Genomic DNA, 18,025 nt, shown 5'->3' with positions numbered 1-18,025 from the left:
GACGAGTTAGATTGTCCAAACTTTCCGACTGCACTGCCTTTTTAGACTTGGACTCGGGATGATGCTATGAGTGACGTCATTCTAGAACGAGGCAAAAATTCATTATTACTGTACACAGCTATTTCCAGTATAAAAAAAATAACGTTTTTTCTGAAAACACAATTAAACGTAGCAATCGTTTTCTTTCTTTAATTTGTTTGGACGAAAGCGCAACACATATCAATCGATTAATTTAGAAACGTCAAAAAGGGAAGTACTGCTCACTTTCAACTTAATTCTGAGCGTAGTTAAAGTGATAATATTTTCACTAAACTTTCTAAACTTTTAAAAAGAATTTAAATAGATTGAGGCAACAACTTTGATGTCACCTTTACTTTCAGATGAGAGAGAGAGAGAGAGAGAGAGAGAGAGAGAGAGAGAGAGAGAGAGAGAACATGGTGACATTATGCTGAGTAACGTGCAAGGGTAACATCAAGGAGAGAGGTAACATTTAAAGAGGAGGGGGGTCCCGTATGTTTCATTTCATCTAACTACAGTACATTGTCAGAGTTATTAGCAATATTGTGACTAAAATGTAAGAAAATATATTTACATCTTTAGCATCAAGATTGCATCACTGCAATGGAATGCATTGTATTTTCATAAGTCTTCCCAACATTTTTATCTTTCTATTTATTTATGGCTACAGACAAATGATTATTGACTTTAATTGGAGACGTAGCATTAATCGCTTCAATTCTTAAAATTTAACGGGATCATTGTTCATTCTATAGCTTATTGTGCATCACTGTAAGCTCCACTTATTTGGTTCCCATGATGCGCCACTTTCACACACGTAACTCGAACTTTAATGTAGCTTTTAAACGCAATAGCTTATAGACAAATGGAGTTTTTAAGAATGAAGGATTAAAACAAAATTGCAAATATAAACCAACATATTTTACTTTTAAATCGGACATTAAACAATATCTCTGGCCAGCTTTCAACACGTTCGTCTTCACCTATGTTCATGTATTTAATATTTGTATGCTTGAGTTTCGTCCATAACTGAGTGTAGAGTTTTTGCCTACCTGACTTTTATAATGTTTTTACGATATTTACTAAAATTTGAGTTCAAACCCTAGCCTTATTTACGAGTTTAAATGGTTCTGGATGCGGACCTTTTCTTGCAGTTTGGTGAAATTTTCAATCGGAAAGTTTGGTTTTCTAGAGCAATCAATTGCGTCCTACGTCAAGTGGGTATTTGTAAATGATGAAGCTTGGCAAACAATTATTCGTATCAGTTGAATATCAGTCTTTGGGAATTTATGATCAGAGTTTATGGTTGTGTTCAGATATAATTTGAGAGGAATTTTTATTTAAATTATTCATTGGAATTACTAAGTGCTCGGACAAAAAACACTACTTTGGGATCATTACGAACTCATTCAAAGACGTACTGGAATATATCATTGTGGTACATAAGGACATTCGAGACTGTTGGAATTTATTCGGACTGTTCTATACTTTTAGAATTATGATAGGACATTTGGGATTATTTGGAATTTAATTCAAATTACTGAGTCTTTTGAATTTTCACTTTTTATTCTAGGCAAATAAATTATTTGTTGAATTTGGCTTTAATTGTTGGTTTCACTTCTTTTCTATGACATAGTTTAAAAACATAGAGTTGTAACATTATGTATGTATGTATACAAATGTTGAGAATTCTAACCCCCTTATTATCGTATTTGATATTGCTACAAAAATGATACTTTAAAAGATATCCCAATGTCTAGATAAAATAAAAACTCACTGGCATAGCCGGACTTGGAATATTATATCATGCAAGTCAATATTACCAATGCAGTTAGCCTTAAATATTGGTAAATAAATATTAATTCACTTTTAATTGAGGTTTGAAAAATAAAGAAAATTAGATAAGAAAAAGAAATATTTTCCAACAGTCATTATATATGTATGTATGTATGTATGTATGTGTCAACCTCTCTGGTGGCCTAGGTGGTTAGAGCATTTGCCTCGGTATTGGTAGGGTGCAGGTTCAAACCTTGGCTGAGTCATATCAAAGACTTATAAAAATGTTACTAGCAACTGCTTCACTTGGCACTCTGCATTACGAGGTTACTTTTAGGACCGGTCAGCCTGGTTTCAGGTGCTACATGAAGCTACATGTCTGCGTCATGATTCCCCAGTGCTGGACATCACTATGAACTGCCACAATGCAGACATTGTGGCAAGTGATTTTTTTTTTTTTTACAGCTATGTTAAAACCAAAATCACACACACACACGTACGTCCTAACACACACAGTTACCTGTTACTTAGCAGTCACCTGGTCATAGTGGCCATTCTAATTTCGTAACAATAAATTTTGTATATATTTGTCCTATATATAATGACCACCTGCCTTCTGCAGTCTGTGGCAAGTTGTTTAACCTACAGTCATTTCCCACGACCTAAGCAGTCACACCGACAAATCAACAGTGACCACTCTGAGTATTAAAACTTTTGTTTTATCATCAAGGCATTGTTTAGAAAAAGGCATAAGATGTGAATTGACTTTGGCTCCCATACTGCAGTAATATCCAGTCCAACTCAAAGATGCCAATATGTTGGCTTCAAATGCAAGGCAGGTTTTTAACCTAACAGGAGTGGGTCAAAGTAGTTCATTTTCTGAATGGTGGGAAAGCAGCCATGTTATCAAAGCAAAAATCATAGTTACTTAAAAGCCATTTATGGCTTATTTTGGTTCCCTATTCATCACAGGCCTCTCACATACTGTCTTTTGATTCCCTATTTATCACAGGCCTCTCACATACTGTATTTTGATTCCCTATTCTTCACAGGCCTCTCACATACTGTCTTTTGATTCCATATTCATCACAGGCCTCCCACATACTAATCTGTCTGTTGATTCCCTATTTATCACAGGCCTCACAAACTGTCTTTTGATTTGCTATTTACCAGGCCTCTCACATGCTAATCTGTAACTTGATTCCCTATTCATCACAGGTCTCCCACATACTAAGCTGTCTTTTGTTCTTTGCTAGTTGAGTAACTGGCTAATCCAGATATTGTTTTTGAAGTTGTGAAATAGGTGTTCTGTCATGCTGCACAAAATAAACTTAGATCAGTGATTAAGTCAGTGATGATTTCATTTATGGCATGGATTAAAGAAGGGGCATCAAAGTCATTTGCTATGGTGGGCCAGATTTCATACAGATGTACTTCGCTTGGGCCATAAATATCATGAACTATGGTAAGTATCTTTAATTAATCTTTCAGGCTCGTGGGGGACTCCTCCAAGGCTACCAGTTTATATAGCTGGTTACTTGTGAGGGGCCCACATATAAGAAATATGATAAGCATACAAATTTGACACTAACAAGAGGCCTGGTATGTGGGCTGGACTATGGGGTCTGCAGGCCATATGTTTGAAACCTCTTGCTGGTATGTGGGCCAGACTATGGAGTCTGTGGGCCATATGTTCGACACCTCTTGCTGGTCTGTGGGCCAGACTATGGAGTCTGTGAGCCATATGTTCAACACATCTTGCTGGTATGTGGGCCAGACTATGGAGTCTGTGAGCCACATGTTCAACACATCTTGCTGGTATGTGGGCCAGACTATGGAGACTGTGGGCTATATGTTGACACCTCTTGCTGGTATGTGGGCTGGACTATGGAGTCTGCAGGCCACATGTTTGACACCTCTTGCTGGTCTGTGGGCTGGACTATGGAGTCTGTGGGACATATGTTCAACACCTCTTGCTGGTATGTGGGCCAGACTATGGAGTCTGTGGGCCATATGTTGACACCTCTTGCTGGTACATGGGCTGGACTATGGAGTCTGCAGGCCATATGTTTGACACCTCTTGCTGGTCAGTGGGCCAGACTATGGAGTCTGTGAGACATATGTTCAACACCTCTTGCTGGTATGTGGGCTGGGCTATTGTGTCTGTGAGCCATATGTTGACACCTCTTGCTGGTAGGTGGGCAGGACTATGGAGTCTGTGGGCCATAAGTTGACACCTCTTGATTAACGTGAGCAGGATATAGCTATTTATATTGAACATTAAATCTCTGGACATTAAAGCAATGACAGTAAGTTTGTTTATACATGATTATCTGACTTTAGTTAAGCTGTCCAAGAATACTCCCAGTCCAAAACAGTTGACAAGACTAAACCCATAAATAGCACTTGGAAGACCATAAAACAATGTACATACCAAACTGCATCATAACATGTTTGAATGGTTCTGTAGCTATGACTGCTACAAGCAGTTAAATGTCATGGGGCAACTCTTTTTCAAAATTTACTGATACATGTAAATGCATCAATTGGATTAATGAATATAGTGCCAAATTTGTATGATTTGGTATTCACAGTGAGTCAGCAAACAATACTCTATATCAGTTTAATCCCTATGTTTTACCACAACTAAACTTGCTTGTATTTGGGCATGGAATCAGCTTATCAGTTATGGTTTCAATCTGTCATAAAGGTCCTAGTCATTGACTGAAAGAAAGAAAAATGATTTCCATAAAACTTGACTTCTGTACAACATATCTTGACACAAACTTTATATACAGCTTGCATATGACACCAGGAAAACACCTACTGACTTGGGAGCTGAAAGGTCAAAGGTCATGGTCAGAAGGACTATATGTTGGGATCAAGAAAATAACTTACTACATCAAAGCAACAGTGGTATAGTTTATGAGCTGAATGGGTCCTAAAGAATCACAATGTTACTATTACACCATGGTGGGTGTATACTGTACGGTCTACATTACTCTTGACTGGAGTGGCTCCAAGATTACTTTGAGAGGTTACCACTGTGGGATGTACAAAGGCTAAAGGTGTTATAATCAGTAAATCAATGGCATCTGTATGTAATCTGAAGCTGTTGGTTGTACTGTACTTTAAAATAATTGGAGCTTGAGAAATGGGTGTTTAACAGATACCATTTTTATTTGGCTAACATCAACACATAAATACCATAAAGAAGTCTTAAGTGTCCGATCATTTGGACCAGGCAACTCTGTTGAAGAATCCTAAGCAGTTGACCATAGCTCTTCAGTCCCCACCATCAGTGAAATAGCAAGGGGTTTGTAGAGCTAAGGCAACCTCGGTAATGTTTCAGTATAAAAGTTGTTATTATATAACTTTTTGTGTGGTTTTAATGGTACATTTAAAACATTACGTTTAAGTATAATGATTTACATTATATAACATTTTCTTGGTTTTAATGGTACATTTAACACAGTGGCAATATCATGCCAAGGAAATCGGATTTTTAATACATCTGCGGTTATATCATGCTGAGGAAATTGGATTGGGTTTTAGTAGTACACATAACACAGTGGCAATATCATGCTGAGGAAATGGGATTGGGTTTTAGTAGTACACATAACACAGTGGCAATATCATGCTGAGGAAATGGGATTGGGTTTTAATGGTACATTTAACATATTAGTGGCAATATCATGCCAAGGAAATCGGATTGGGTTTTAATAGTATACATAACACATTAGTGGCTATCTCATGCAGAAGAAATGGAGGTTTTAATGGTATATTTAACACAGTGGTGGCTATATCATGCCAAGGAAATGGGTTTTTTAATGGATACGTTTAACATTAGGGCAATATCACTGAAGCGAAATGGCATTTTTAATGCTACATTTAATACATTAGTGGATATATCATGCATGGAAATGGGGTTTTTAATGGTACATTTATCACCTTAGTGGCTATATCATGCCAAGGAAATGGGATTGGGTTTAAAGGTACATTTAACACATTAGTGGCAATATCATGCCAAGGAAATGGAAATTTTAATAGTGCACATAACACATTAGTAGTTTTATTATACTAAGGAAATGGGATTGGGCTTTAAAGTACACATAACACATTAGTGGCAATATCATGCAGAGGAAATGGTTTTATTGGTACATTTAACACATTTGTGGTTATATCATGCAAAGGAAATGAGTTTTTAAATGGTATATTTAATACATTTGTGGCAATATCATGCCAAAGAAATGTTTTTTTTTTAATGGTACATTTAACACATTAGTGGCAATATCATGCCAAGTAAATGGGGTTTTTAATGGTACATTTATGTCAAGGAAATGGGGTTTTTAATAGTACATTTAACACATTAGTGGCAATATCATGCAGAGGAAATGGTTTTATTGGTACATTTAACACATTTGTGGTTATATCATGCAAAGGAAACGAGTTTTTAAATGGTATATTTAATACATTTGTGGCAATATCATGCCAAAGAAATGTTTTTTTTTAATGGTACATTTAACACATTAGTGGCAATATCATGCCAAGTAAATGGGGTTTTTAATGGTACATTTAACATGTTAGTGGCAATATTATGTCAAGGAAATGGGGTTTTTAATAGTACATTTAACACATTAGTGGCTATATCATGCTCAGTAGATGGGACAAAATAACACTTTAGTTCCAAGTCATGTTGAGGAAATGGGTTTTTTAATGGTATATTTAACACATTAGTGGCAATATCCTGCCAAGGAAATTGAGATTATTTGGTACATTTAAGACATTTGTTGCTCTATCATGCCAAGGAAATGGGGGTTTTAATGGTACATTTAAAACATTAGTGGCAATGTCACTGTAAAGAAATGGGGGTCTTAATGGTACATTTAACACATTAGTGGCAATGTCACTGTAAAGAAATGGGGGTCTTAATGGTACATTTAACACATTAGTGGCAATATCATGCCAAGGAAATGTTTTTTTTTAATGGTACATTTAACACAATACTGGCTATATCATGCAGAGGAATTGGGATTGAAGTGCCTTTCCCAAGGATACTGATCTGGACTTGAATCAACCCCACTACCTTTGGATTCTGAGTCCGATGCCTTATATCAACTGAACTACTCTAGCTCCCATTGGCATAACACAATCAAAGTCTCTGGGTTCATTGTCTTACTATAAGACAGGCAAAACAAACTTTTTTTTTCTAAAGGTACATCACATGTACATTTACATGCAGTAATTTAAACTACACACCACAAGAAGTTGCTTAGTAACAAAATTAAAAAATTAAATACACAACCATAACTAATCAACCATCATAACAAATGTTTGATCTAAAACATGCAAACTTTATTTCATATTTTTCTTCACAAGCTAACAGGTCTGTTTTCCTTGATGCACTTAAAATACCAAAGTTTATCATGGCTATTATTTTTAATCAAACTTTTAAAAAAATTTAAATGTTAGCTATAGAAATGACCAGCAATCAGTAATGTATGATTAAATAGAGAACAATGCCCAAAATAAGAAAAAACCTTAAGAAGCAAGAAATGCATTGACAAGAATGTGAAAAGATCTTTTAGTTCACATCTTGAGTGCTTTTGAAATGCATACTGATTATAAAACCACAGAATGACTACAGTATCCACTCAATTACAAGTCCAGTCCAATGGCAAACATCAAGTCATAGTACTGATTATAAAACCACAGAATGACTACAGTATCCACTCAATTATAAGTCCAGTCCAACTGCAAACAACAAAGACTCTGATCTGCCATCACATAATGTGCTGGGAAATCTGGGTCGATGTTGTTTGTTCAACTGATTACTTATAACAAACTGCACTGACCAAGATATGCCAGCATATTATGTGATAGCTGATCTGGATCTTTGCAGTTTGCAGTTGGAATTGGCTTATAAGTGTTTATAGACAGTAATTGTAAAACAGCTTAAACACAAACTATTAGAATGTTGTATAGTTAAAACTTTGATGTTTTTGGAAAATATGAAAATAATTAAAATGTTTTCCAGCAATAAAAAAAACTAATTTGGTGGTTATAACCATCTAGTGAAAGGCAAGACAACCAAAAGCAAACCAACAAAATCAATCAATCACAAAATCTAACATAACATAATACTTACCTCAATGGAACAGAAACACAAGTTCAAAAAATACAGATGGAAAAAAAGATTCAATCTTATGATACAATCATTTTAAGTCAGTAAGCTTGGTATCTTTTAAATAATGACAAACATTTCATACAAAAAACATACAATCTAACTGGTGTTTATTGGTTTGGTGTTTGTGTTCATTGGTTTGTTGTTTGTGTTTATTGGTTTGGTGTCTATGTTTATTGGTTTGGTGTTTTATGCCTCAGCAACATAAGTAGGTTATGTAGTGCAGAGGCAATCTGAGTACAGTGCCTTGCCAAATGCCAAGCCATTATAGCTGACCTGGGCTAACCTGAAGCAATTTGAGTACAGTGCCTTGCCAAATGTCAAGCCATTGCAGCTGACCTGGGCTAACTGGAGGTAATCTGAGTACAGTGCCTTGCCAAATATCAAGCCATTGTAGCTGACCTGGGCTAACCTGAGGCAATTTGAGTACAGTGCCTTACCAAATGTCAAGCAATAGGAGCTGACCTGGGCTAACCAGGGGCAGTTTAAGTACAGTGCCTTGCCAAACATCAAGTCATAGTAGCTGACCTGGGTTAACTTGAGGCAATTCAACTACACTGCCTTGCCAAACATCAAGTCATAGTAGCTGACCTGCATTAACCTGAGGCAATTCGAACTCATTGCCTTGCCAAATGTCAAGCCATAGTAGGTGATCTGAGTTATCCTGAGGCAATTCAAGTACAGTGCCTTGCCAAATGTCAAGCATGAAAGATGACCTGGGCTAACCAGAGGCAGTTTGAATAAAGAACCTTGCCAAACATCAAGGCATAGTAGCTGACCTGGGCTAACATGAGGCAGTGTGAGTACAGTGCCTTGCCAAATGTCAAGCCATAGTAGCTGACCTGGTTTAACCTGAGGCAGTTTGAGTACAGTGCATTGCCATATGTCAGGCCAAAAATAGCTGACTTGGGCTAATCTGAGGCAATTTGAGTACAGTGCCTTGCTCAAGGTCAAGCCATAGTGGCCAACCTGGGCTAATTTGATGGTAGGATTTAAACCAACACCTTTTTGGTTGCAAGTCCAACACATTAACCAATGAACCACCACAGCTTAATTTAACTATGTTTAACAGTTACCCATGGGAAAGAGAAGTAGCTACATAATACTGTTAAATTAGTCTCAGATTTGGTCTTATGGGCCTAAGGCCATTTGATCCAGGTCATTTAAAGGTTCACAGTACACAACTTCATGAAAAAGACGTATCAAATGGGAGCAATGTGTCCTCAATAAACCAGTGCCAATTTCATGCATATTAGACTTTACATTTACTATGTTAAAACTTTATATCTACACTGTGTAAACTGTTTCAAAGAAACAAGCGTACTCAACATTATTTGATTTGCCCATCGAATGATAAACTCAACTGCTTAGTTAGGCTACTGCTATCTTTAAATTAAAATATGTACAGAAAATTAAAATTATGCACATACAAAAATATAAAATCTAGACACCTTGTTCTTGTATGGACATCTAGTTCAATGTTCACCTGTGCATATCATGTATTCAACTATAAACTCACAGATCAAAATTACCTGTTGAATAACACACTAGTAGATTTAGGTATATTCTATCTGCTTAACAATGTGGTAGAAAAAAAGCCCGGCACTGAAGTTAAATTGCTATTGATCATAAAACTTTAACTTAGACTCAAAACTTCAAAATCAAAAATCATACTTGGAACATTTCAATATGATTGATGGGGCCCTGAGTGACTGAGTGGTCTAATTCGCTCTCCGTTACAGATCACTGCCATCTCACCTGTCTGCGTGGGTTCGAGTCTCGGAGTTGGGCCAATGTGAGAAAGCCTGCCAGTAGCTTCTTGAGGGTCGATGGTTCTTTCAGGGGATATCCCGGGTTCTTCCTCCACCATTAATACTAGCTGCCATGTATAGCCTATCGTGTGCTGAAAAATGGCGTTAAACCCTACAACAACAACAACAACAACATCAATATGTTTGACATTCGTTATGTATGTTAAAATTGGAACCGTAACATAAACCACATTTTGATGATTCTAACCTCACTCCAAGCAAACTCACTGTCATTGTCATTGTAGGGTTTAACGCCATTTTTCAGCACAAGATAGGCTATACATGGCGGCCGGTATAAATGGTGGAGGAAGAACCCGGGAAATCCCAGAAAGAACCACTGACCCACGAGAAGTCCAAGCAAAGTTATAGATGATCAAAATGTTCACAATTGTAACCCTCCTCACATTAATGTTATGGAATACAAATTTTCACAATTCTAACCTTGTCCATGTAAAGTTAAAGAAGATCAAAACTGTTGAAATTTGAACTCGAGTTAAGTCTGTTTGCTCAGGGAGTTTCATGACTCTGATCTGTTGGATCATTGCATGACTAAGCTGGATACATGAGATACATGGGTGAATACAGCTGGATACATGATATACATGGGTGAGTACAGCCAAATACATATTATACATGGGTGAAGACAGTATTCTTCCCTAAATTAAGGACCTTCAAAGTCCATCAAGGACTGAATCAGTCAAATATGACGCAACATATAAATTTTAGTTACATATAGAGCGACTAAAATGGCATAAAAAATTTGGCAGTATCGGAGAAAATTTATTTCCCAGTGCAACAATAAACATCTATCCAAGAAAACATACAGCACCATTTGTAACAGTGTGTACTTAGGATTTAGCTTAATGAAAATGTAAACATTTTTTACTGACAATCAAATATAATTAATCAAACGAACATTTTCAAACAGCAAAAACAATTGATACCCACTATGGACCTTAACATTTCACTCATGAGCCAGGTAAACACAATGCAACCTCTCCTGAACAGACAATCACAAACTGGATCAATTTTCCAAGTGGATGTAAAGGAGTTTTTTTTTTTGGGGGGGGGTGGGGGTGGCATCTATGGGAGGATGGAAGGGATGACTGCATCATAAACTTTATTACAGAATCAAAACTTGGCACACCTACTGGATGAGATTCACACCATTTACACATACAAACTATCAATTTAGCATCTCAGCAGTATTTGTTTCAAATTTATGGAAACAAACTACACCAAATATATCTGTACAATTTGAAAGTAACACAAACATTGATAACTGATTCAGTCATCACTTAAGTGAACAAAGCCGCCGGAGTCCCAAAAATTATGTGAATCTTATATTTCAATGATACATAACCCACCTAAAGATAAATCATAGTGTCTCCTTGAAATGGTTGTTACCTGCTTTAGAAATAATTACTCAAGCTGAAATTATCTGCACTCTGAAAACTTGCTGCCTGCAAGTAAGCCATAAACTCTTTCATCTTTCAAATGTAGCAATTAGTATAAATATGTCATGGCAAGCAAGACACAAGTTTCTGCATGCATACAAATGACATTCTCATGCCCTGCTCTGTAATCTAGTCATGACCAAAGTACCTTTAGCACAAAGTCAGTAATCAAAAGTCATGACCAAAGTGCCATTAGCACAAAGTCAGTAATCAAAAGTCATGACCAAAGTACCATTAGCACAAAGTCAGTAATCATAAGTCATGACCAAAATACCATTTTCACAAAGTCAGTAATCAAAAGTCATGACCAAAATACCATTTTCACAAAGTCAGTAACCAAAAGTCACAACCAAAGTACCATAAGCACAAAGTCAGTAATCAAAAGTCATGACCAAAATACCATTAGCACAAAAGTCAGTAATCAGAAGTCATTACCAAAGTACCATTAGCACAAAGTCAGTAATCTAAAGTCATAACACCAGTACCATTATCACAAAGTCAGTAATCTAAAGTCATAACAACAGTACCATTTTCATAAAGTCAGTAATATAAAGTCATAACAACAGTACCATTATCACAAAGTCACTAATCTAAAGTCATCACAACAGTACCATTATCACAAAGTCACTAAAGTCATCACAACAGTACTATTAAGACCAAGAACCACATTTTTATTTTGCAAAATTAAATGTGATGGCTTCTAACTTTGGCACTTTTATATTCTATGACAAAACTATTGTTGGCATAACAAAACACTTTGATTACTTATGAATTGAATCCTTTGTAATAAACAGCCAACTAGCCAATTACTGATGATAGCTGCTGACTTGAATCCTTTGTAACAAACAAGAAACTAGCCAATTACTGACAATTACTAGTAACTCGAATTCCTTTGTAATAAACAGATGACTAGCCAATTACTGATAAGCATAACATTCAAAGTCTGACTAGTTATACATATCTACACAGTCTCCATACTCATTTACATTTCTAGTTTAACTGCTTGATTTTCGAGTCAATAGTATGGAATTATGTAAATGAAAATCTTTGAGGGATAAAGCTAGAAAAATCTGCAAGATATCAAACAATGGCTACTTGAATCAGGGGGATATTTAGATTTTAAAAACAAGGCATGTCAATAATCTTGTTCCTGTGCAGTGATTCATATTTTCATGTTTAATTATTTTTGCCAAATGGTTATAATCTTACACAAGCGTTTATGGTATCTGTGCAAACTACATTGTCAGTAAACATCAAAAGCATGTATATTTATGACCATGTGACCATCATGTATATTTATGACCATGTGACCATCAAGCTAATCAATTTTGTCAGGTGGTATGATAGTAATAGATTGCTCTTAAAAATGCCTCAGAACAACTTAAAACTGAATACAAAAATATAGATTCAAAGAGAAACACTGATATGACATAAATCACAATAACATACACAATTGTTATTGTTACAACTCAATTCAGCTGTATAACTAGCTATCAGCAGATCCTAAAATGGCCAAATTTACCAATGAAAACTAATTAGAATGCAAACAAAATACAGAATAAATGTAAACAATATAAGCTATGTATTTTGAAGAAAATAAAAAGCACATAATTAATGCAAAATGCAGAACAATTTAGCTATATGTTAATTTTATTGTAAATCTAATGCCATCGTTTGCATTTTATGCATTACAGCACACTTCCTAAGACAAGATATGATAGCAACAGTTACCTCCCTTTAATATCCCCGCCCCATTGAATGAATTTCTAAACAAACGAAAATGAAAGAAAATGATGAATGAAGTAATAAATGCAAAAAAAAGAATGCATTTCTAAAACCATAAACTAAAATGAATGATATCTGAACTTGGCTAAAATAAAACTGAAGATAAACAAAATGAATTTTGAATGCATTTTGAATGCAAATTAAGCACATGAAAAATGCCCCCAAAAATGCAAAGTTCATAAAAATGACCCATTTTAGGGTCTGTAAATCATCAAAGTCAAAACAAAACTTGGTATAAAATACAAAAACAAGAAGAAAAATACAGGAAAAAAAGTCTGCATACAGTTTTACATTTTGTGCCTATGCTATTCCCTCAGATTATTATCGAGGATAAAGCAATACAAAAAAATTCTTCTATTATGCTATCTCATCTTATAAGTACATGTAATTCTCTGGATAAGAAAATATATACATCTAAATGACATGAGAAATTTAGTGTTCAAGACAAAATCATATCTTTGCAAAAGAGCTACTTCAAACATATGCAATAAACAAAATTGCAAGTACATATTTGATGGCAAGAAGGCAACTGGAATATGAATTTTTCAATTATCTTTGACTAATGCCATTTATCTTTGACTAATCCAAATTTAGTTTTGACTAATGCCATTTATCTTTGATTAATCCAAATTTAGTTTTGACTAATGCCATTTATCTTTGATTAAACTGAAAATTTATTGCTACCTAATATGAACTGGCAGACTCCAAGAAATATTTGTTTTCTTCTGTAGAGAGTAGATGACTACCTATCAATAATAGTGCAACATTATCATTATGATCAATTTGTGTTAATTTAAGTATCTCTCAATATGCTTTACTTGTTGCAGAATCCTGTTATTGTCTTGTTTTTGCCATGAAAGCCATACTGTTACTAGGGAGCCACATCAGACACAATTCTCAGGAAGCATATCCTAAGAAACACTTGTACCAAATTTGATCAAAACTGGATCATCCATTCTAGACAAAAAGCTGAAAACAAGTTTTCAACATGGTTGTTATGAATGCCACTGTTCCTCAGGAAATCATCCCAAACACAATTCTAATACAGCACATCCTAAAAAACTCTTGTAAAGTTTGATCAAAACTGGCTAAGCTGTAAACTAGGTTTTCTATATGGTTGCTATGGAAGTCACACTATGGCTAGGAGATCCACCTCAGACAACGTTTTGAAAATGCATGTAGTCAGAAAAACAAGCAAATGCAATCAAATTTGTCTTGCCATTTTTAGCTTTTACACCTGGTTGCTATGGAAGCTACATCATTGTTGGGAAGTCACGCCAGATGCAGTTTCAATGCCTAACAAACATTTCCGCTAATTTTGATAAAAAATGGCAAAGCTGTAAAATAGGTTTTCAATATGGATGGTACTGAAGCCACAATGGTGCTAGAAAATCCACCTTAGACACAGTTTTAATAATGAGTGTAGTGAGAAAATCTCTTATAAAAAATGTGACAGAAATTGACTCGGACAGTTTTAGTTTTTATACTTGTTTGCTAAGGAGGTATACCATTGTTGGGAGTCACCCCATATGCAATTTCGATGCCTAACACATTCCTTTTAATTTTGATCAAAACTGGTCCTGTCATTCCAAAGAAGAAGTAGACAATATATTTTATATCTAGTTTCTAAAAGATCCATACCAGAGCTGGGAAAGCTACCCCAGAAAAAAGTTTGCTAGCACATCCTAAGAAACATTACTACCTGTTTGACCGAAACTGGTTCATCCATTCTGGAGAAACTGAAAAGGCTGTCCATATGGATGCCACGTTGTTGCTACTGAAATCAACCTAGATATAATTTGATACAGCATGCACAAAGAAACATTCCTACTATGTTGAATCAACATTTGAGACAGCCATTCCAGAGAAGAAGTCAAAATGGGATTTTCCAGTTTGGTTGATATGAGAGCCAGACCACTGCCAGGGAAGCAACCCCTTAACAAACTGCTGATAGTTGCTCTGACGAAAATTCTTAGCAAGCTTGACTTAATTGCCCCAGTAATTGTATAGAACTTGAAAACAGCAATGTTTATGGACAACACACAACAGATGACTGACAATGCAAATAAGAGTGCCATACCATTGGCTAACTTGACTTTACTACTAGGTGAACTAGAACTGAATCCATAATATGAAGTTTTACAAAGCCTCAGTGTCATTGTCATTTTCTTCATCATCATCATCTTCAGGATAGTCTTCTTCAGAGTCTACATCCTCTTCCTCGTTAAGGACATCACTACAGAAGTCCCTTTCCTCCTCCACCTCTAGTTCCAACATGTCATTATCCTCCTCTTCCACTAGCACATCAAGACTGGAAAACAAAGATGGTGATTGTTCTGAAAAGTCGCTTCAACGAGTATTTTCAAGGTCTGGGTATACCATATCAAATGTAATTTTCATACACAGCCTATCTATAAAAGTCACAATTACTTTTTTCTAATTATACAGTTTGAACAGGGAAGTTTGTTTTATTATTCTTAATTTGTAGTATTTCATAGAAAAGAAATCTCAAATCAGAGTATCAACATTAATGAGAATTGAAAATGCGTGCGAATGTGTTTGTAAGGCAAATGCTAATTATCTTTTTAAATGTCCAAAACTTAGTGACAAAAAACAACAAACATTTCCCAACAAGCCTGTTTGAAAACTTCAGATTGCAGGGGATGTAAAGCAAGATTAGAAAAACAGCCTTCATTTTTGTTTCTGGAGTTGGCTGAATAATGATTGTGACTGCAATGATTAAATGACAAAATGAAAATGTAGTCTATTTATCAAATGCTCACAGTAGTTTTCTATACTAGCTGTTGTTTCCATACAACAACAACCCCATACATTAAAACTGCAGTTTGTCAATGTTAGTGATGTCTGAGTTTAGCTGTCAGAATTGCTGTGCATCATCATCTTATGTTGTATATTGTATGTACTCACTTATAAGTCAAGTCCAAATAATATACATCCTGTTGTATACTGTATATACTCACTTATAAGTCAAGTCCAAATAACATACATCCTGTTGTATATTGTATGTACTCACTTATAAGTCAAGTCCAAACAATGTTTGCGTGTGATTTGGATTTTTGACGTGGCTTTTAAAAAAATTTCAGTCATATCGCTACAATGTCTGCAGTGTAGCAGTTTTTAGTGATGTCTAGCACTGGGGCATCATGTTCCAGACATGCAGCATGATGTCCCACCCAGTCACATTATCCTGACACCAGGCCCACCAGTCCTAACACTAACCTCTTAATGCTGAGTGCCAAATGAGGTAGCTGTTAGTACCATTTTTTTGTAAGTCTTTTGTATGACTTGGCCAGGGACTGAACCCATGACCTCCTGCATCCGAGGCTGACGCTCTAACCACTAGGCCACCGGAGTGGTAGGATTGAGTTTAAGATAACTAGAGTCAGCATTGATTATAAGGGTAGAGTTAAAGAAAACTAGTGTGAGCATTCAAGATTTCATCATCATCATTAAAATGCACTGTTTGCGTTATTGGACAAAGTCCAAACAAATGTAGATCCTGTTGTATACTGTATGTACTCACTTATAAGTCAAGTCCAAATAATGTAGATCCTGTTGTACACCGCAAGTGCTCACTTATAGGTCAAGTCTAAATAATATAGATCCTGTTGTATATTGTATGTATTCACTTATAAGTCAAGTTCAAATAACATACATCCTGTTGTATACTGCAAGTACTCGCTTATAAGTCAAGTCCAAATAATGTAGATCCTGTTGTATACTGCATGTACTCACTTATAGGTCAAGTCCAAATATTGTAGATCCTGTTGTATACTGCAAGTACTCACTTATAAGTCAAGTCCAAATAACATACATCCTGTTGTATACTGTATGTACTCACTTATGAGTCAAGTCCAAATAATATAGATCCTGTTCCACATAATCAGATCAGGATCTATGTTCCTTATTCTATATATTACTCTTACTGCATAGATCCATATCTGCTGGTGCATTATGTGATGGTAGATCTGTGTCTGTGCAGTTTAGAGTTGGACTTTGACTTATAAGCATGTATATATGGTACTGTTAAATTAAATTGGTAGATTAAAAAAAAACCTACTATACATTTATGTAACAAAATCCAATAAATACTGCTTCCTTCCATTTTCATAGAGACTGAACAACAAGCTAATAAGCACTTTTGTTGTAATGAACCATTAATAAAGCAGCATGCAGTGATAACATGAGGTACAAGTGTTATTGCAGTGTTTTGTTATTATTGCAATTCAAACTTCATGTTTACCTCTACAAGGGTTCATAGGTATTCAGCAGGGTCAATATTAATTATGTTTTTGGCACTGTGGACTCCATCTCTCTCTCAAATTTAAAAGAGGAAACAGTTTTCAATGATAAAATGTACACGACTAATGTCATTTATATAGTTGAAGACTGTTATCCTAGTCTGATCAATTATAATGGGAATTTAATGTTCTAAATGCCCGATGTATGTAAATGTGAATGTTACATAAATTTGTCAATCTACCAATTTGAAACTGATATGTAGTGAAGTTGGACAAAATTTAATAATATCTAGCCATGGTACTGAGTGTGTATTTTTATACATTATTTCAAGATAGGGCATCAAAAGGGCAACTTATGGCGGACTGACTATCTTCAACTGAAGAGTCCCAATATTGCTTGCATAGGATGAAATAAAGTTTGCCTATACCCATTTTATACATTTATCCATTTGTTTTCATTACTAATATCATGCAACTCCTGGGAAACTATTAATTCCAAAACAGAACTTCTTACTGCTGCCAATACAGACTTTTCTTTTATCATATCCACCAATCAATGTTAAGTAGAAAATAATAACGATATATGAGATAAAACTTAAGAAAGTCAAAATTTTCAGACATTATTCCACAACATATACATAAAAAATAAAACCATGACAGTCTTGTACAGGCAGGGCCAACAAGAGGTAGGGGCAACTGGGGATATATCCCCCACCCAGGCCTGTAAGGCCG

The 18,025-nt window shown here is 35.5% G+C and overlaps 1 protein-coding gene across 1 annotated transcript in view; it reads right to left on the bottom strand.

The window, feature by feature from the left end:
• Positions 1–6,167: 6,167 nt before the first annotated feature.
• LOC149802095 (cytosolic carboxypeptidase 1-like) overlaps positions 6,168–18,025 on the bottom strand; it is a 104,158-nt gene continuing 92,300 nt past the window's right edge. The window contains exon 24 of the mRNA XM_089956498.1: positions 6,168–15,342. Coding sequence (XP_089812624.1) covers positions 15,171–15,342 — 172 coding nt within the window. The 3' untranslated portion in view covers positions 6,168–15,170. The remainder of the gene's footprint in view (positions 15,343–18,025) is intronic.

This window comes from Sinohyriopsis cumingii, chromosome 4, assembly GCF_028554795.1.
Source record: "Sinohyriopsis cumingii isolate HCF-2022 chromosome 4, ASM2855479v2, whole genome shotgun sequence".
Taxonomy (NCBI): Eukaryota; Metazoa; Mollusca; class Bivalvia; order Unionida; family Unionidae; genus Sinohyriopsis; species Sinohyriopsis cumingii.
This window is presented reverse-complemented; position numbering and strand designations above follow the sequence as displayed.